We start from the raw sequence: 20,234 nt of genomic DNA on the forward strand, positions 1-20,234 counted from the left end.
AGGGGTGTAGGGGAGGGGAGGAAGGGGGAGGGGTGTAGGGAAGGGGAGGGGAGTAGGGAAGGGGAGGGGATTAGGGAAGGGGAGGGGAGTAGGGGAGGGGAGGGGATTAGGGTAGGGGAGGAGGAGGAAGGGGAGGGGAGTAGGGAAGGGGAGGAAGGGGAGGGGAGTAGGGGAGGGGAGGAAGGGGAGGGGAGTAGGGGAGGGGAGGGGAGTAGGGAAGGGGAGGGGAGTAGGAGGAAGGGGAGGGGTGTAGGGGAGGGGGAGAAGGGAGGGGAGGAAGGGGAGGAAGGGGAGGAAGGGGAGGGGAGTAGGGAAGAAGGGAAGGGGAGGGGAGGAAGGGGAGGGGTGTAGGGAAGGGGAGGGGAGTAGGGAAGGGGAGGGGAGTAGGGGAGGGGAGGAGGGAAGGGGAGGGGAGGAAGGGGAGGGGAGTAGGGAAGAAGGGAAGGGGAGGGGAGGAAGGGGAGGGGTGTAGGGAAGGGGAGGGGAGTAGGGAAGGGGAGGAGGGAAGGGGAGGGGAGGGGAGTAGGGAAGGGGAGGGGAGTAGGGGAGGGGAGAAGGGAAGGGGAGGGGAGGAAGGGGAGGGGTGTAGGGAAGGGGAGGGGAGTAGGGAAGGGGAGGGGAGTAGGGGAGGGGAGGAGGGAAGGGGAGGGGAGGGGAGTAGGGAAGGGGAGGGGAGGAAGGGGAGGGGAGGGGAGGAAGGGGAGGGGAGTAGGGAAGAAGGGAAGGGGAGGGGAGGAAGGGGAGGGGTGTAGGGAAGGGGAGGGGAGTAGGGAAGGGGAGGGGAGTAGGGGAGGGGAGGAGGGAAGGGGAGGGGAGGAAGGGGAGGGGAGTAGGGAAGGGGAGGGGAGTAGGGGAGGGGAGGAGGGAAGGGGAGGGGAGGGGAGTAGGGAAGGGGAGGGGAGTAGGGGAGGGGAGTAGGGAAGAAGGGGAGGGGAGGGGAGGAAGGGGAGGGGAGTAGGAAAGGGAGGGGAGTAGGGAAGGGGAGGAAGGGGAGGGGTGTAGGGAAGGGGAGGGGAGGAGGAGGAAGGGGAGGGGAGGAAGGGGAGGGGAGTAGGGAAGAAGGGGAGGGGAGGGGAGGAAGGGGAGGGGAGTAGGGGAGGGGAGGGAGTAGGGGAGGGGAGTAGGGAAGGGGAGTAGGGAAGTGGAGGGGAGGGGAGTAGGGAAGGGGAGGGGAGGGGAGTAGGGAAGGGGAGGAAGGGGAGGGGAGTAGGGGAGGGGAGGGAGTAGGGAAGGGGAGGTGAGTAGGGGAGGGGAGGGGAGGAAGGGGAGGGGAGTAGGGAAGGGGAGTAGGGAAGTGGAGGGGAGGGGAGTAGGGAAGGGGAGGGGAGGGGAGTAGGGAAGGGGAGGAAGGGGAGGGGAGTAGGGAAGGGGAGGAAGGGGAGGGGAGTAGGGAAGGGTAGGGGAGGGGAGGGGAGTAGGGGAGGGGAGGGGAATAGGGAAGGGGAGTAGGGGAGGGGAGGGGAGTAGGAGGAAGGGGAGGGGAGGAAGGGGAGGGGAGTAGGGAAGGGTAGGGGAGGGAGTAGGGAAGGGTAGGGGAGGGGAGGAAGGGGAGGGGAGTAGGGAAGGGGAGGGGAGTAGGAGGAAGGGGAGGGGTGTAGGGGAGGGGAGGAAGGGGAGGGGAGTAGGGAAGGGGAGGGGAGTAGGGGGAAGGGGAGGGGAGTAGGAGGAAGGGGAGGGGAGTAGGAGGAAGGGGAGGGGTGTAGGGGAGGGGAGGAAGGGGAGGGGTGTAGGGAAGGGGAGGGGAGGAGGAGGAAGGGGAGGGGTGTAGGGGAGGGGAGGGGAGTAGGGAAGGGGAGGGGAGGGGAGTAGGGAAGGGGAGGGGAGGGAGTAGGGAAGGGGAGGGGAGGGAGTAGGGAAGGGGAGGGGAGGGAGGGAAGGGGAGTAGGGGAGGGGAGGAAGGGGAGGGGAGGAAGGGGAGGGGAGGGAGGAAGGGGAGTAGGGGAGGGGAGGAAGGGGAGTAGGGGAGGGAGGGGAGGAAGGGGAGGGGAGGGGTGTAGGGAGGGGAGGAAGGGGAGGGGAGGGGAGGGGAGTAGGGAAGGGGAGGGGAGGAAGGGGAGGGGAGTAGGGGAGGGGAGTAGGGGAGGGGAGGAAGGGGAGTAGGGGAGGGGAGGAAGGGGAGGGGAGGGGAGGAGAGTAGGGAGGGGAGGAAGGGGAGGGGTGTAGGGAAGGGGAGGGGAGTAGGGAAGGGGAGGGGAGGAAGGGGAGGGGAGTAGGGAAGGGGAGGAAGGGGAGGTAGGGTAGGGGAGGGGTGTAGGGAAGGGGAGGGGGGAATTGGAGGGGGGAGGAGGGGAAGGGAAGGGAGGGGAGGAAGGGAGAGGAGGGGTATGGGGAAGGGAAGGGGAGGGGAGGTAGGGAAGGATGAGTGTAGGAGGAAGGGGAGGGGTGCTTCAACTTTGTGTTGGCAGAAGTGAATGATGCCATTTGGTAATGATAATGAAAAAAAAACTCTTCATCATTGCATTTGGTGAAGATGAATGATTGATGTGCTTTTGAGACACTGACAGCACGACACTTAAGCACTTGATCCCTTTCCGTATCAATCAAGTTACCTATTTTAATAAAATTATCCCTATCAATCAAGTTAGCTATTTTAATAAAATTATACATCTTTTTCCACCTCAACGTGGTCATCATTGGAATTTACCTAGTCTCTGTACTCCAAACTGTCCATAATCTTCACCCTGTATAAATCCTTGAAATACATACGTGGCACCGTCAGGCTCAGCAGAAACCTGGTGAAATTGAAATAAAGCATTTGTAATAACGGTAAATCAGTCTGTTGCTGGACTTTTCAAATTTTAACAGTGGAAAGGAAAAGAATCTGACGGGAAACCATGTTTCCCGACACGCCTGTTTCTTGGAAGAGAAGATTTATGACATGATGCGCCAAGTCTGTGATTTTGATTCCGGTGAGTTATTTTGGTTGCGCGACAATGGCTTCGTCTTAACTTAATGCTTCACCTGAACTGCACAATTACAGTTTTCTATTCTCCAAATCTTAACAATTGCAACTGCTTTCTTTTCATTTCTATTCTGGGTGGGATTTTTCTGCCCGGTGTCTTTCGTGTCACAAAGTACTTTACAGCAGCGTTAGAAACTCCCATCAGACAAGATTCCACTTCAAAAGGTCGGACCGCGAGGTAACTCTCAGGTGCAAAGCGCCGCAAGGAGGAAATTCCTCAGTGTCAGGCCCATTTAAGTCACAGTGGTCAACGGTGCATCGATTAAAATCCGACTTGGTCATCCTATTAGAGGAGCATTGGTAACTCAGAGTGAATATGTGACGCTGCGAGAGCTTTCTGACTCCTTCCGTTCCTGCTTCTGCACTTTTTTAACATCCACCCTCCGACAGGTTAATTGTCAGATGCCTCGTGTGCTATTTCTGACAGCATTATTTAAAAATGGTTCTCCGTATAAACTGCCTTCTTTAGCTACCGCTTCCATCCTTTGCCTTGGCGGCTGTCTCCGTCTGCCGCTCCTTCAAAAACCATCCCTTGACTCTACCTTCCCTGTGACCTGCCGACCGTTTTTCAACCTCCTGTTTCTCTCCAAAGCCCTTGATATTTGTGGCTCCTGTCTGCCGAATCTATGCTTCCCTTCCCTCGAGTTCAATGGTTGAACTCCTCCCGTCAGGTTTCTTCCTCTGTCACAGAATCGTAACGATTCCTGTCACGCTCACAAATTACATTCCAGGTGACTGTGACAAAGGTAAACGTTCCCTCCTTGTCCTGTCTGCGGCCTTTGACGTAATGACGCTGTTCTCCTCCGACACATCTCCCTTGCAGCTCGGCTGCTGCGACTGCACTTTCTGGGTTTCTTTGTCTCTGTGATTGCAGCTCGGAAATCTTTTGCGATGGTCCTTCTGGCGCACGGTGTTCTGCTTGGAGGGTCAGGAGTGAGAGTACCTGGTCACCCAAAGGAAAGGAATCGCAGATGGACGAGAGTGAAATGCGACATGCGGATCCCTGTGGACGTTAGCTGAGTGGGAATAATGTCTGAAGAAAATTCCAAGACAAATTCTTCAAATGTGGAGATTGGAAAGCTGTGTCAGAAAGACTTCTTTGGCTCATACGGTGACGCGTATCAATGTGGATTGTGAACAAATCCATCGAATTTGATGCATCTTTTGTTCGCTTTGAACACAGTTGTTGAATGTGGACTGTGTAACTAACCTGAATATAAGACCGTCAGATAATTACTACAACCGTTTATCTGTCTGATTTTGTGCGAGTCTACAAAGATATTGTTAAAGGAAATTCACCTTCGCCACCTCTAAACAAATTCCTATAAATTCACCGTAAATGCACCAAATTCCTATCTGGCGACTGAGAAACATTTCATTCTGTGTTTTGTCCAAGTGGGTCACTCGCACAATAGAGCAGAGTTTGAAGTAGGCATTCTGTCCCTGTTCTCATCGCCAGTGACTTCAATGCAACTTTTTTCTCCATTGCTGTCAAAGGAAGTCCTAAGAACGGAAGAAATCAGAGCAGGAGTAGGCCATCCGGCCCCTCGAGCCTGCCGCGCCCTTCAATAAGATCGTGACTGATCTGTCGTGTCTCAGTTCCACATTCCCGTCCTCTCCCCATTACCCTTAATCCCCTTGCCTATCAGAAACCTATCAACCCGCGTCTTAAAAATATTTAGCGAGGCAACCTCCACCATTTCAACGGGCAGAGAATTCCAGAGATTCGCCACCCTTTGAGTGAAGAAGTTCCTCCTTGACTCCGTTCTAAACCGCCCTCCCTTTATCTTGAGGCTGTGCCCCCTAGTCCTACTGTCCTTTCTGAGCGAGAAGAGTCTCTCCACCTCTATCCGATCTGTCCCGTTCATCATCTTATACGTCTCAATGAGATCTCCCCTCATTCTTCTAAACTCTAACGAGTACAAGCCTAGTTTATTCAGCCTCTCCTCATAGTTCAACCCGCTCAACTCCGGAATCAGCCTAGTAAACCTCCTCTGCACTCCCTCCAAGGCCAAAATACAAAACGATATAAAAGGGGCTGCTGACTTATCCACGCTCGTTTTGAAGCATTGTCGGCAAAAAAACGCAATCTGTTCCGATGAGTGAGTTCAAAAGCACAGACGAAAGCAACTTAGCTTTGATACTCAATCTTTTCATCTGGCGTTTTGACCAGAAGCAATGATGTTTTTTAATAAGGAATAATTTCCTTCTCTGCGCAATCACGGATTATAGAAATCATTGCTGCTTTTCACACGTTTGTTTCTTTTCTTGTGAGTATTTAGTTCATTAATTCTCCGTTATTTATTACTTTAAGCGTATAAATTAAAATCGTCAGAAAATAAGTCCGCTTGGAGGAACCCGTCTGAGTGAACTCACAGGCACGTACTTACATAACCATCCATAGCCCATTTATCTTTCAGCTTGCTGATAGAAGCTTGGGCCTCTGCCTTCACGTGGTACACCAGAAGCATGAGACGTGCTTCCTGGCTTTTGTAGACACCTAAAGGAACGAACGAAAGTGAAAAATTAGACCTACGAATTGAACTGCGTGTCCTTCGATCGCACTTAACAAAAAGGAAATTAAACGATATAACTTGTCGCGTGTTAATTTCAGCAAGTCACCTGATGATTGGTATTGACAAATCATTTGCTGTACTCTAACACTACAAAGCAAGTGTTCACATATTAAAATGTGCTATCTGCTTCAAATTATATTATAAGCTCTGCACGAAAACGTCAGCCAAGCTTGCAGCGGGAATCACGCTGGACGGGAATCACGCTGGACGGGACCGACCGCTCAGAGGTCTGAGATCAGGCAGGCGTTTTCGCGCTGAGACGTGCGCGGCCTCCGTTAACTACATTTAAATGGAGTTAAAGATTGCCTTTGATGTAATTGTCCCAATGTCCTTCACCGATGCACGACCAGTAAGAAATGCAAGCGGTGACCAAAGCGAGCGAGGTGGATTTTAAAAAGCGTTTACAAGAGAAGAAGCGGAGAAGTGTAAAAGGGAGTTGCGATGCACGGAACGCAGGCAGCTCGGTATAGTCCTCGGAGGTGAATGAGGAGATGGTGTACGTGAGGCTACAATCAGAACGACAAAGTGTTCTGATTCTAGTCTCTGACTACTTTCCCTTTGATTCCAGCCTCCTCCTTCCACTTGTTTAAAAACTGTGACGTTTCCGACTTTTCCCGGTTCTGATGAAAGGTCGTCGAGCTGAAGCAGGAACTCTGCTCCTGTCTCCGGCCGCTGCCTGACTGGATGGGTGATCGAGACAGGCAGAGGCGGTGAATGGATTCTTCAGGTCCTTTTTAGCAAATGAGAACTTGAGATCAATTCGTTTAATTGAAAATGGGACTCTAATTCGTAACACTTGACGAGTCAAAAAATTAAACTTAATGTATTCTACTGACATCCTTCTGTCTGTTTTGTTTTAATCGCAGCCATTAATTTCTGTATTTCAAATGGATTAAACTATAAGCTTGAAACTGTTATGTGAACGTTTCAAGCAGAAACCAGAAAAACAGTTGCCCGCGAGATTCCAACTTTGGATGGAATTGGTCGGAGAAAGTTGAAGGAATTAATGCGAGAAATTAATCTTACTTGGAGTGATGTTTTGGAAAGTGCAGTTGTGCCTAAAAACTGGAAGAGAGCAAATGCAGTTCCAATGGTGACAAAACGGTACATGGTTCACCAGGAAATTGCAGCTCACGTAGAATTACATTAATGGCCGGAAAAAGTCTGGCTCCTTCGGTGAACGCTTCAGGGCCAGAGGTGTTATTAGAAGTAGCCGATATGGCTTCAGAACTAAGAATTTGCACCTTACAAACTGACTGCATTTATCACAAGAAGTATTAAAACCATTAAGGGCAATCTAGTAGATGGACTTGAATAGTATTCAGCTGGTTTGAACGTTGACCCAGCGAGGCCGGCTCATGGAGCAGATTAAATGTTGGTTCGGGAAAAGAAGATTGTAATGAATGGGAAATACTTTTTTCGGTATAGAACGGCATCCCGCAGGAAGCTGTTCGGTGACAATGGTGTGCGTGACATTTGAAAATGTTGCTGTTGACGCAAAGCGCTATTTAGCGGACATCGAGCAGAAGAGAGATAAATTAGCATCAGAAAGACTTGGACCGTTAGATTGATTCGCTGACCCGAATAGCTCACAAAATGGAATTCGCCAGACTGAGGTCGTAAAATCCCACCGAGTGAGACGGTGCTCATCGATGGACAGAACGACCTCTGTACTTTGACGGTCTTTGATAGGTTCGCTCAGTTGGCTGGGTGGCTGGTGCGTGATGCAGAGCGACGCCAGCAGCGTGGGATCGATTCCCGTACCTGCGCAGGTTATCCCTGAAGCGCCAGGCCCTCTCAAACTTCCTCCTCGCCTGAGGTGAAATCGACACCTGTCAGCTCTCAAAGAATAACAGAAAACGCTGGAGAAAAGCTCACCGAGTATCTGAGGTGAGAGACTCGACCTGGATGTGCCGCGTTGGACTGAGGTAAACACGGTACAAAGTCTGACGACACCAGGTTTCAGTCCGACCGATTTATTTGATAGTAAACGCGCAAGCTTCCGAGGTTTCCCTCTTCGTCAGGTGAACGGAGAGTTCTGGCCTCGGACAGAGCGTATAAAGCACGGACGGTTTAGAGATTACTGATTAGAATGTGAATCTTTACACCGAACCTGCTGTTCAAGTCCTAAAGTGGCCGACAATGTGAGTGGAAGGAGCACCGATCACAGGTTAAAGAGATGTGTATTGTCTCCAGACGGTACAGTAAGTGAGGTTTTGCAAACCCAGGCAAGTCTCGGGGGTTACAGACAGTGCGACATGAACCCAAGATCCCCGTTGAGACCGTCCTCATGTGTGCGGAACTTGGCTATCAGTCTCTGCTCAGCGACTCTGCGCTGTCGTGTGTCGTGAAGGCCGCCTTGGAGAACGCTTACCCGAAGGTCAGAGGCCGAATGCCCGTGACCGCTGAAGCGTTCGCCGACAGGAAGGGAACGGTCTCGACTGGTGATTGTCGAGCGACGTTCGTTCGTCCGTTGTCGTAGCGTCTGCACGGTCTCCCCGACGTACCGCGCTTCGGGACATCCTTTCTTGCGACGTATCAGGTAGACGACGTTGGCCGAGTTGCAGGAGTATTTACCGTGTACCTGGCGGATGGTATTCTCACGCGTGATGATGGTATCCGTGTCAATGGTCCGGCATGTCTCGTAAAGGTTGCTGTGGCAGGGTTGTGTGGTGTCATGGTCACTGTTCTCCTGAAGGCTGGGTAGTTTGCTGCGAACAATGGTCTGTTTGAGATTGCGCGATCGTCTGAAGGCAAGAAGCGGGGGTGTGGGGATAGTCCTGGTGAGATGTTTGTCTTCGTCAATGATATGTTGAAGACTCCGGAGAAGATGTCGTAGCTTCTCCGCTCCGGGGAAGTACTGGACGACGAAGGGTACTCTGTCCACCATGTCCCGTGTTTGTCTTCTGAGGAGATCGGTGCGGTGTTTCGCTGTGGCGCGTCGGAACTGTCGATCTATGAGTCGAGCGCCGTATCCTGGCCGTAGGGGATGGCTTCTTTAACGTGTTTACGGTGGAAGCTGGAGAAGTGGAGTGTTGTGAGATTGTCTGTGGGCTTGCGGTACAGTGAGGTGCTGAGGTGACCGTCTTTGATGGAGATGCGTGTGTCCAAGAATGCAACTGATTCTGGGGAATAGTCCACGGTGAGTCTGATGGTGGGGTGGAATTTGTTGATATCATCATATAGTTGTTTCAGTGATTGTTCACCATGAGGCCAAAGGAAGAAAATGTCATCGATGTATCTAGTGTACAGCATCGGACAAGCCCTCCGTATGCACGGGATTTGCTCGGATGAGGAGGATCGTGACAGACGCCTCCAGACTCTGAAAGATGCCCTAAGAACAGGATATGGTGCTCGACTCATAGATCGACAGTTCCGATGCGCCACAGCGAAAAACCGCACCGATCTCCTCAGAAGACAAACACAGGACACGGTGGACAGAGTTCCCTGCGTCGTCCAGTACTTCCCCGGAGCGGAGAAGCTACGACATCTTCTCCGGAGTCTTCAACATATCATTGATGAAGACGAACATCTCGCCAAGGCCATCCCCACACCCCCACTTCTTGCCTTCAGACAACCACTCAACCTCAAACAGACCAGTGTTCACAGCAAACTACCCAGCCTTCAGGAGAACAGTGACCACAACACCACACAACCCTGCCACAGCAACCTTTACGAGATGTGCCGGACCATCGACACAGATACCATCATCACGCGTGAGAATACCATCCACCAGGTACTCGGTAAATACTCTTGCAACTCGGCCAACATTGTCTACCTGATACGTCGCAAGAAAGGATGTCCCGAAGCGCGGTACGTCGGGGAGGCCGTGCAGACGCTACGACGACGGACGAACGAACGTCGCTCGACAATCACCAGACGAGACCGTTCCCTTCCTGTCGGCGAATGCTTCAGCAGTCACGGGCATTCGGCCTCTGACCTTCGGGTAAGCGTTCTCCGAGGCAGCCTTCACGACACACGACAGCGCAGAGTCGCTGAGCAGAGACTGATAGCAGAGTTCCGCACACGTGAGGACGGTCTCAACGGGGATCTTGGGTTCACGTCGCGCTATCTGTAACCCCCGTGACATGCCTGGGTTTGCAAAACCTCACTCACTGTGCTGTCTGGAGACGATACACATCTCTTTGACCTGTGATCGGTGCTCCTTCCACTCACATTGTCGGCCACTTCAGGACTTGAACAGCAGGTTAGGGGTAAGGATCCGCATTTTAATCAGTAATCTCTAAACTGTCTGTGCTTTATATGCTCTGTCTGAGGCCAGAACTCTCTATTCATCTCACAAAGAGGGAAACCTCGAAAGCTTGGGCGGTTACTATCAAATAAATCGGTTGGACTGAAACCTGGTGTCTTCAGACTTTGTAGGAGAGGATAGAGCCAGTGTTTCGAGTCTGGACGACCCTTTGTCAGAGCCCGGCCGAGCTCTGTCGAAGGATCGCCCGGACTCAACGTTGCCTCCGTTCTCTCTCCACGGTCGTTGTCAGATTTGCTTAAATTTTCCAGCGCTTTTTGTTTTTATTCAGATTCCAGCATCTGCAATATTTTGCCTTTTGTAAAAGAATTGTATCCGAAACTCGTATTAGAATGTGTGTGAAGAAGTAGATTCAAGATGGGAGATGGGATGAGACCAGTGTGATTAATCGGCTCAATGTGTGTTCCTTAATGTAATTAAGATAGTAGTCAGACCAGCGTGACTAGATGAAGTGTAACTAATATCATCGATGCACGTGACCCAACGTAGTTAGTACAGTAGTCATTCGTTAATGAATGTAAACGGTGGCCGCTCGGGAGAAGGATGGACGCTGCCCAGTGGTCCGACTCGATACGTGACAGTAGCAAAAAGAGAGAATAAAGTAAGCGTGTTTTTCTTCACTGTTCGGCCTGAGTTAGCTGAACCGCGATTATTACGTTAGCAGAATTGTCTCGATAAGGGCAAGGGCCGTAACTACCGTGGTTTTGAGAAGCAAAGAGACGTAACAACGAACGACCGATCTCAAGCGAGATAGATAAAGGGTCGACCCAGAAACAACGGTGGCTAAACAAGGTTGAATCTTGAAAGTAAGATAAGAATCTTGAGATATGGAGCGGTAATGCGCATAAAAAGACTGTAAGCGGACGGTTCGTCGGATCGTTGCGGACGTCCCGGCTTTATTGTCTTGCGCTGGAAAATAAAGTCTACCGCTCGGAGGATTAAGACTCGGACTCTTTGTTCCGATCGGCTAAAATCGGTCATCGTCCTGGGTAACCACGACAAAATTGGCGCTGACGAGCAGGGCCGGTGCGAGATCGCCCGGAAAATAGCATTTGGAAGGAGCGGCGGGGACGGTGGTCCGACCGGGGCTGGAGATCCCAAAGCCGGCATTCTGACAGCAAGGTAAGCAGACTTACGTTGCGTGTAAATCCTTGTCGTCGGAAAAGGGATCTTGAGGCCTGGCGCGCCCGGCTCTCTGCCGGTCCTGGATCTCCCCCACCCGAAAGACGTCCTGCGTAGGTAAAACTAAATTGTGTAAAACACTTTGAGAGACTGAGTCCTATCTGAAGGGTAGAGTTTTGCGTGCAAAGCGTGCCGTGAATACTGTATTGTCTGTGAATGGGTAAAAAGTGACACGCAAAAAAACCAAACGCTAATTGACGCAACTCGGTTAGTCGAGCGGTTTGGAGCGGGATTCCAGGTTACGACTTGCCCGAGGAGAGTGAGTGTGGGAAGGCCTGCCGGTCCCAACCTACCCAGGACCTCGGCTAAAGGACGTCGACCGAGAGGGAGAGAGGTCTGTGAGAGATTGTTCTCTTACCTCGTACGGTAGACAAAACTATAGGAGTGGGAATCGGAACTAAGAGAAGGGGGCGAGCGGTTAGAGTAGAGGAAGCGGAAGACCAATCTGAACAGACTAGTCTGAGACAGCAGCGTGGAGAACAGGAATAAAAGGGAGATTCGGAACATGTTCAGGGTAAGAACTAACAACTTGGAGAAACCGTGCTGACAAAGTCTCCAAGTGGTGAAGCAGGCACACTCGTTTTAAGGGAAAACCGACAAGGAGGTTGAAAGAGGAGTTAGGGAGTGGTATAAAAACGGAAGAGACGCTGGATTGGAAGAAGATTACGTATAGAACTAATTTGGATGAGGTAAAAAATGAGTGGCCGTGTGTAAACTGGGAAGGAATAGCAGACAGGAATTGGATGAATAAAGTAAAACTAGAAACCTTAGGAAAACTAGTAAGGGGATCTGACCGGTATAGGGTTTTCATACAGATAGACGAACAAGTGAAAACCTACTACCCTTTCGCCGGGGAAAGAAAGATAGTGCCAGGGAAGGGTGCCACGGGGAAGTGGATATCGGGACCCCGGTTAGAGTTGCAGATACTGGCTAGAGGAATTCAAGGAAACAGTGAACAGGGGACTGAACACGGAAAGATAGTACACCGGGTGACAATAACTATAATACCGAATTCTGACGAATTGAGCGATAAAAATTACAATAGTGATTCGAGAATACAGATAATGGCAAGTAAGGCTAAAACACCAGTGGAGATACTAGGGGATAAGTTCCCAGCCCTTCGAGGGGATATAGCGCATATTTCTAAAAAGTGGGCGAAAAGAACGAATAAGACAGACGCACGGTGGCCGGAAGAAGCACGCGGTGCGTAGAGAGGTGCGAGGATCGGAAGGGAATGTTGAAGAACTGCAAAATCGAGGATAAGTCGAGAAATAGGAAGGAAAAGCGTGAAAAGGAGCTCGAGATATTGGCAGTATTTGAAAAAGAAGGGAAAGAAAGGAGGAGGGCGTGGGGGAAAGATAGGATGCAAATGCCAGTCCAATTTCAGGACAAAAAAGAATCACAAGATCCGAACGTAGCCCCACCCCCATACCTAGAGGAGCAGAACTCTACGGGGCTGTATCCAGTTATAACGGGCACAATGTATTTTGAGGGAGAATGTGACGTAAAGCAGATGGCAAAGGAGGAATGGTCAAAAAAGCAGGAGGAAAGGGAGTTGGAATGAAGAAAGAGGATAGAAAGAAAGGAAGAGACGTAGAGGAAAGGTGCTGGGGAACGCAGAAGTGGGGGGATAGACGGAAGTATAGGGAAGCACGGACATGGAAATTTCCAGAGAGAGAAAAGACAGAGGAAGGAATGGAAAGAGAGGCAGAAGATAGTAGTGAAGAAGAGGAGAGACAGTTAGTGCGAGGGGGAACGGAGAAAATCAACGCGAAAAAGACAGCGGCCTGTAAAATATCCAGCTGAGGATCGAAAAGAGAAAGGGGTGGTCCCGGTGACGCTGAAGGGTGGCAGACTACAATATATCCCTTGGTCACGTCAGGACCTGCCTAATTTGATTAGCGAATGACCCAATATTTTGGACGGAGCCGGAAGGTGGATCGGACGGCCGGAGGCTGGAACGGTGGGAAAAATGATGGCGCTGGGTGACGTCAAAGCCCTCCTGACAAAAGCACTGGGAATGAATCAAATGGGCGAGGTGATGAGACTGGCAGGCATCCCGAGTGCAGCGTACGACCCAGATGAGGACGGAGCGCCGATGGACCCGTACCGCCGTGACGTTTGGCAGGCGTTACGAGATATGTACCCCGATCGGATGGATGTAAAAACCCTGAAAGGGGAGCCATTGGGCGAGGAAGAGAATGCGGCTGTGTGTGTGGAAAATCAATTAAGAAGGTGGAGAAGGGACACGGAGAGGGATATTCTAACAGACCCACTGACCAACTCCCTGTTCCGAGCAGCAATTCTAGAAGGTTTGCCGGTTTCGGCTAAGGCGAGACTGGAAGGAGTGGCGGGCCTGGAATCGAAAAGCTACCGAGAGTTTGTGGATTATGTTGCCCGTGCGGTGGAGAGACACCGCGGGGATGAAAAGAATGCCGACAAACAGCTGAAGGAAATACAACGTAAACTCCTTCAGGCACAACTAGAAGAAATCAAAAGTAAGGAAAAGCTAAAAGCAAAAGAAGATCTCGCACCCAAGAAAATGGCACCGAAGGCGGTGAACCGAAAGACAGAGGAAATACCTGCGCCGACGCTAGGGAGGAACGGAGGCGGAGGCCAGCCCATCGTAACCTGCGACGTTTCTGCCTTCCCGCTGTCCGTGAACCCAGGAGGCTATGGCCTAAATTATCCAAACCCTTACGCCCCACAAAATCAGACGGACCGGAATGGAAGTGGGAAATGACAGGGAAGTCGAAAGCCGCCCTCTCACAATCAGAGAGGACAGGGACAGGGAAATCGTCAGACTCTGAGGCAGGGACCACCGCCTGGCCCTCCAGGTGTATGCTGGGGGTGCGGGGAGGCAGGACACGTAAAACTAAATTGCCCACGGAGCCCCCACAGGCAGGGAGAAAACCAGCAGCGGGCAGGCCAACAAGTGGCACGAACACCACTGAGTAACCCCCCTATGTTCCAAGGACCCGTGAATCATCAGAGTTCCCTATAGGGAGGCCCAGAGAACCCCGAAATGGTAGGACAGTACGTACAAATAACAGATACAGCGGACCGAGAACCCGTAATTAGAGTAGGAGGGGTTGAGGTCCCCATGACGATAGACACCGACGCCACGTGTACGTGCGTACAAGTAAAATATGCGGATCGCCTACCGGTATCAAACCGGTTTGTAAAAACTGTGGTGCTCTCGGGGAAAGCGATATTAACACAGATGACAGCGCCGGTGCCTGTTACCGTTGGAAACAAAACTGCCTATGTGCCCGTGCTAGTGTGTGATAGAACTCCATTAAATTTGCTGGGAAGGGATGCAGTCCTAGGTTTGGGATTGAAATTAGAATGCACAGAACAAGGAATTGATTTGACGGGAATGTATCCACTTGGAATACCAGGAGAAGAAGGGGTTAACGTGTATCGGTTGGGAGATATAGAGGAGCAAGTTCGAAAGCAGGTATGGGAAGTTTGGGGAAAGCTGATAGACACTTGGGTTCCACGAGCCAAAGGGCCAAGAACGGAATTGCACAGTACCGTGATATTTGATGAGGAACAGAGACCCGAGATACAGGGGGAGTGGGGAAAGGAGGCAGGACAGGAACAGGAAGTAAAATCAGAAAGTATTATAATCGGACAAGAGGGAGCAGCCCTTACAATTGTAAGGAATGAACGGGTGAACAAATGGTTCTCTGTACCTGGGGCAGAACCACGTTACGTTGAAAGTGAATCCTGGATATAGATCGAAGGATCTGGGAGCGATGGCACGTAAAGCACGAGTATTAGAATTTGTTCAAACAGACAATGTAGATATTTGGATATCCGCTAATGGACAAATGATAAAAAAAGTCTTGGATGTTAAGATGCTCGGGAAACCAAAACAGGTGAAAATAGAGGCAAAAAATGAGGAACGAGAAAAGGAGTGGAGAGAAGGCGTAGAAAGAGATTTGAATTCCCTCTCACAGGAGCTGTGGTCCAGACAGGACTCTGATGTGGGAAGGCTCAAAAACGCTACTCCGGTGGAGGTCAGGTTCAAAACAGGATGTCAGGGACCATACAGGCCCCAATATCCCATTGAGGTAGAAGCAATAGGAGGAATCAGAGGAACAATTAGGGGACTGAGTGAAGTGGGAGTGTTGAACGGAACCCAGAGCAGATGCAATACGCCATTTCCACCAGTAAAAAAGGCAGATGGGGAAAAATGGAGACTGGTACACGACTTAAGGGCAGTTAACGAGGTAGTGGAAGATATGCCGGTAGAGGTTCCAAACCCCTACACCCTGTTGACTAATGTACCACCTGAGAGCAGATGGTTTACTGCGATAGACCTATGTTCAGCATTTTTTAGTGTACCGTTAGCCCAAGCAAGCCAGTATCTGTTTGCATTTACGTTTGAAGGGAAACAGTACACATACAATAGGATGCCCCAAGGATTTAAACGTTCACCGCATGTATTTAATCAGGTGTCGAGAGCAGATTTAGAGGGGATACAGTTGGAAGTCACATCGATACAATATGTGGATGATTTATTATTATGTACAGAAACAAGAGAACAATGCAGGAAGGATAGTCTGAAACTATTAGAAAGACTGGCAGAAGGGGGGCACAAAGGATCCAGAAAAAAGCTGCAGCTGTGTCAGGAAAAGGTAGAATATCTTGGAAGGGAAATATCAGCAGGGCAAAAGAGGATAGCTTCACGGCAGATAAAAGCGGTATTGAAAATTCCAAAACCGCAGATGGTGGGGCAAATGATGACGTTCTTGGGAATGACAGGATTCAGTTCAGAATGGGTAGAGAGCTACGCAGAAAAAACACAGGCGTTACGGAAGATAATGAAAGAGGCGGGATGTGAAGAACTAAAAGCCAAACTAATATGGGACAGAGAGGCCTCGGAAGCATTTGAGAACATAAAGAAAGAAATGGCGCAGGCGCCAGCATTGGCTTTACCTGCATATGACAAACCTTTTGACTAATTCGTGAGCAACAGAGAAGCAGGATTTGCTACAGCAGTGTTAATGCAGGAGAGTTGTAAGGGCAGACGAAGGCAGGCTGTAGCGTACCATAGTACCAAGTTAGATGACGTAGCGATGGGATATCCTCCTTGCTACCAAGGCCTGGAAGCAGCCTGGTGGGCGTACGAAAAGGCAGCCACAGTCACAATGGGGTATCCGATAAACATACACGTATACCGTAAGGTAGCTGAATTGATTGAACGAGGGAGATTTGTCCTGACGCCGGCTAGAATTCATCACTTTCCAATGTTGACCACATTCCCGACATTACGATAGTAAAGTGCAACAGGGTCAACCCGGCCGATTATATGCCGTTACCACGTGAGGGAGAGGAGCGTGAGTGTGTAAGAGAAACTAGAACGTTTATGAAACTGAGGAAGGACCTGAAGGCGGATAAGTTGGACACAGAAGGGAAAAGGACATTGTATGTTGATAGTTCGTGCTGTAGGGATCATGTAGGAAATCACGCAGGTTACGCCATAGTTGAGCAAAAGGGGGAGACATTTGAAGTGGTAGAGGCGGGAGGATGCGAGCAGCCTTGCTCAGCCCAGTCAGCAGAACTTAAAGCACTGACCAGAGCGTGTGAGCGAGCAGACGGGGAAGCAGTGGAGATTTATACTGATTCAGCTTATGCACATGGGGTCTGCCACTTATTTGGAGCAATGTGGAGACAGAGGGGGTTTATGAAAAGCGGAGGAGGACCAATACGACACAAAGGCCAAATAAGGACATTAATACGGGCCACGATGAGTCCGAGGGAATTAGCGATAATTAAGTGTCAGGCGCGTAAAAAGGGAACGGATAGCATCGCACAGGGAAACGCCAAAGCCGATAAGGCAGCCAAAGAAGTGTCAGGATGCACTGAGACGACGATAGCCCCGGTAGAAATAGCAAGACCGCACCCAGGGCCAGGTGTGGGGAATATCGAACCCCAAATTACATTAGAAGATGTGGCACAGTTACAGGAGGAAGCCCCTGTAGCTGAAAAGACAACGTGGAAAGATAGGGGAGCAGTACAGGGACAACACGATGGACTATGGAGAAATGGGGAGGGATTGATCGTAGCACCCACACCACTACTAACCGTACTAATCAGTGAAGCACATGGGGTTGACTACTGCGCAAGAGGAGAGGTAGCCAGGAAGATCAAAAAAGGAGGATTTTGGTCACCGTACTTGCAAAACTCAATTGACTACGTACTAAGTCAGTGTGAGGTGTGTGCTCAGAATAACATCAGAAAGGGCATCACTGCCCCAATAGGGCACATACCAATCCCCAAAGGACCGTTTAAACATTTATGCACGCACTGTGTGGACACGGGAAAGGTGGTAAGAGGGAAAAGATACATGTTAGTGATTCTTGACAGATTCAGTAGATGGATAGAAGCGACGCCATCCAGAGATCGAGGATCTGGAACGGTGATTAACTTCCTGTCAAAAGAAATTATCCCAAGATTTGGCATACCCATGCAATTAAGTTCGGACAATGGATCTGCTTTTATCGGAAGGGCGCTGAGAGAGACTCTCTCGGCACTCCGAATAGAGCAGAAGTTTGGGTGTGTGTATCATCCTCAATCTCAAGGAGTGGTGGAAAGAGCAAACGGGACCCTTAAGGCTAAAATAAGTAAGATTTGCAGTGAAAGAGGGAAAAATTGGATCGATGCCCTGCCGCTAGCACTAATGCAATACAGAAGTCAAGAAAATAGAATCACGCGTTTGAGCCCACGTGAGATGTTGACAGGAAGAGTAATGCCGGTACCAAAGATTAGAGGATCGGGGGGGCCCTACGCTAGAACGCTTAGGTCGGGATACAAGAGAGTACATACGACAATTAACTGTTATACGTGGAACGATATTTGAACGGGAAAAAGCCAAGGAGGAGAGTCCGGCAGCGGAACACCAGATCAAACCTGGAGATCGAGTATACGTCAGAAAGTTTCGGAGGTGCTGGAACGAACCCCGAAGAGAAGGACCGTTTGAAGTCACCAAAGTCTCCCCCACGGCTTTGCGAGTAGAAGGCAGCGCGTTGCGGTGTCGTTTAAATCACTGCACTGGAACAGCGCCCGAAATAAGGGAGCGTGAGGAGACTGAAAATACCGACCCCTGGGAAAGGGATAGCAGTGAGGAAGAGGGAGAACCACAAGTGGAGGGCCCTAGGAGACGAGAGCAGAATCAAGCGAGGGAAGGGAAAATGGTGAAAACGATTCTACGCCTGAGCTGGTTGATGATACAGACGTCCGGCCTGAGCTCGTTAGTCAAGGCACAAAGCGGGGAGAGGAAAGGTCAGGGGTCTCTTTCCCCACCTGGGATTTGGAAACCATCTCCATCCAGGACTCTCTTGACCCATAACGAGGAAGGACAGGGTAAAAATTAGACGCGATCGGGCAGCCCCGAGGCATCCGAAATGTGGAGTTTTTTCAAGGAGCAGCTACTGCGAGTCCTCGATAGGTATGTCCCTGTCAGGCAAGGAGGAATTGGTCGGGCTAGGGAACCGTGGTGCACTAAAAAAGTTGAATCGTCGGTTAACAAGAAAAAGGAGGCTGACGTTCGGATGAGACTTGAGGGCTCAGGTAGTGCACTGGAAAACTTTAGATTGGCTAGGAGGGAGTCGAAGAGTGAGTTAAGAAGGGCTAAAAGAGGACATGAGATGACTTTGGCTGATAGGATTAAGGAGAATCCTAAGGCGTTCTATAGGTATGTTAAGAACAGAAGGTTGGTTAGGGCAAGATGAGGGCCAGTTACAGACAGCAGAGGGAAGTTGTGTGTGGAACCGGAAGAGATTGGAGAGGCGTTGAACCAATATTTCTCTTCGGTGTTCACGCAGGCGGACGTGAATGTAGCTGAGGAGGACATTGGGTTGCAGGGGTGTAAACTAGACAGTATTGCAGTTGATAAGGGGGACGTGCTGGATATTCTTGAGGGTTTGAAAATAGACAAGTCCCCTGGTCCGGACGGGATTTAACCTAAGATTCTCTGGGAGGCAAGACAGGTGATTGCGGAGCCTCTGGCTCTGATCTTCAGGTCGTCGTTGGTCTCGGGTACAGTACCGGAAGATTGGAGGATGGCGAATGTTGTCCCGTTGTTTAAGAAGGGGAACAGAGACTTCCCCGGGAATTATAGACCGGTGAGTCTTACTTCTGTTGTGGGCAAGGTTTTAGAAAAAATTATTCGGGATAGGATTTATAGTTATTTGGAGAGTAATGAATTGATTGGAGATAGTCAGCGTGGTTTTGTAGCGGGTAGGTCGTGCCTTACTAACCTTATTGAGTTTTTTGAGAAAGTGACCAAAGAGGTGGATGGGGGAAAGGCAGTTGACGTGGTATATATGGATTTTAGTAAGGCGTTTGATAAGGTTCACCACGGTAGGCTTCTGCAGAAAATGCAGATGTGTGGGATTGAGGGTAATCTACGAAATTGGATCAGGAATTGCCTAGCAGATAGGAGACAGAGGGTGGTGGTTGATGGTAAATATTCGTCGTGGAGTTCGGTTACGAGCGGTGTGCCTCAGGGATCTGTTTTGGGGCCACTGCTGTTTGTAATTTTTATTAATGATCTGGATGAGGGTATAGTTGGGTGGATTAGTAAATTTGCTGATGACACCAAAGTCGGAGGTGTGGTAGATTGCGAGGAAGGGTGTCGTAGTTTGCGGGGAGACTTAGACAGGTTGCAGAGCTGGGCCGAGAGGTGGCGGATGGAGTTTAATGAGGAGAAGTGTGAGGTGATTCACTTTGGTAGGAATAACGGATGTGTCGAGTATAGGGCTAACGGGAGGACTCTGAATAGTGTGGATGAACAGAGGGATCTAGGTGTATGTGTACATAGATCCCTGAAAGTTGGGAATCAAGTAGATAAGGTAGTTAAGAAGGCATACGGCGTCTTGGCGTTTATTGGTAGGGGGATTGAATTTAGGAGTCGCAGTGTCACGTCGCAACCGTACACGACTCTGCTGCGTCCGCACTTGGAGTACTGTGTGCAGTTCTGGTCCCCACGTTATAGGAAGGATGTGGAGGCTTTGGAGAGGGTGCAGAGGAGGTTTACCAGGATGTTGCCTGGTATGGAGGGGAGGTCCTATGAGGAGAGACTGAGGGATTTGGGGTTGTTTTCGTTGGAAAGAAGGCGGCTAAGAGGGGATCTTATTGAAACGTATAAGATGATTAGAGGTTTAGATAGGGTGGATAGCGATAGCCTTTTTCCTCGGATGGAGAAAGCTAGCACGAGGGGGTGTGGCTTTAA

General features: G+C 50.3%; 1 protein-coding gene across 1 annotated transcript in view; it reads right to left on the minus strand.

Moving 5' to 3' along the window:
• Positions 1–20,234, minus strand: part of csmd3b (CUB and Sushi multiple domains 3b) — a 1,478,622-nt gene that overhangs the window by 6,598 nt on the left and 1,451,790 nt on the right. Inside the window, exons 65-66 of the mRNA XM_080194817.1 lie at positions 5,353–5,462; positions 2,645–2,732 (exon numbers count right to left, since the gene is read on the minus strand). Coding sequence (XP_080050943.1) covers positions 2,645–2,732; positions 5,353–5,462 — 198 coding nt within the window. The remainder of the gene's footprint in view (positions 1–2,644; positions 2,733–5,352; positions 5,463–20,234) is intronic.

This window comes from Carcharhinus amblyrhynchos, chromosome 8 (assembly GCF_965287045.1).
Source record: "Carcharhinus amblyrhynchos chromosome 8, sCarAmb.v2.hapA, whole genome shotgun sequence".
NCBI classification, from domain to species: Eukaryota; Metazoa; Chordata; class Chondrichthyes; order Carcharhiniformes; family Carcharhinidae; genus Carcharhinus; species Carcharhinus amblyrhynchos.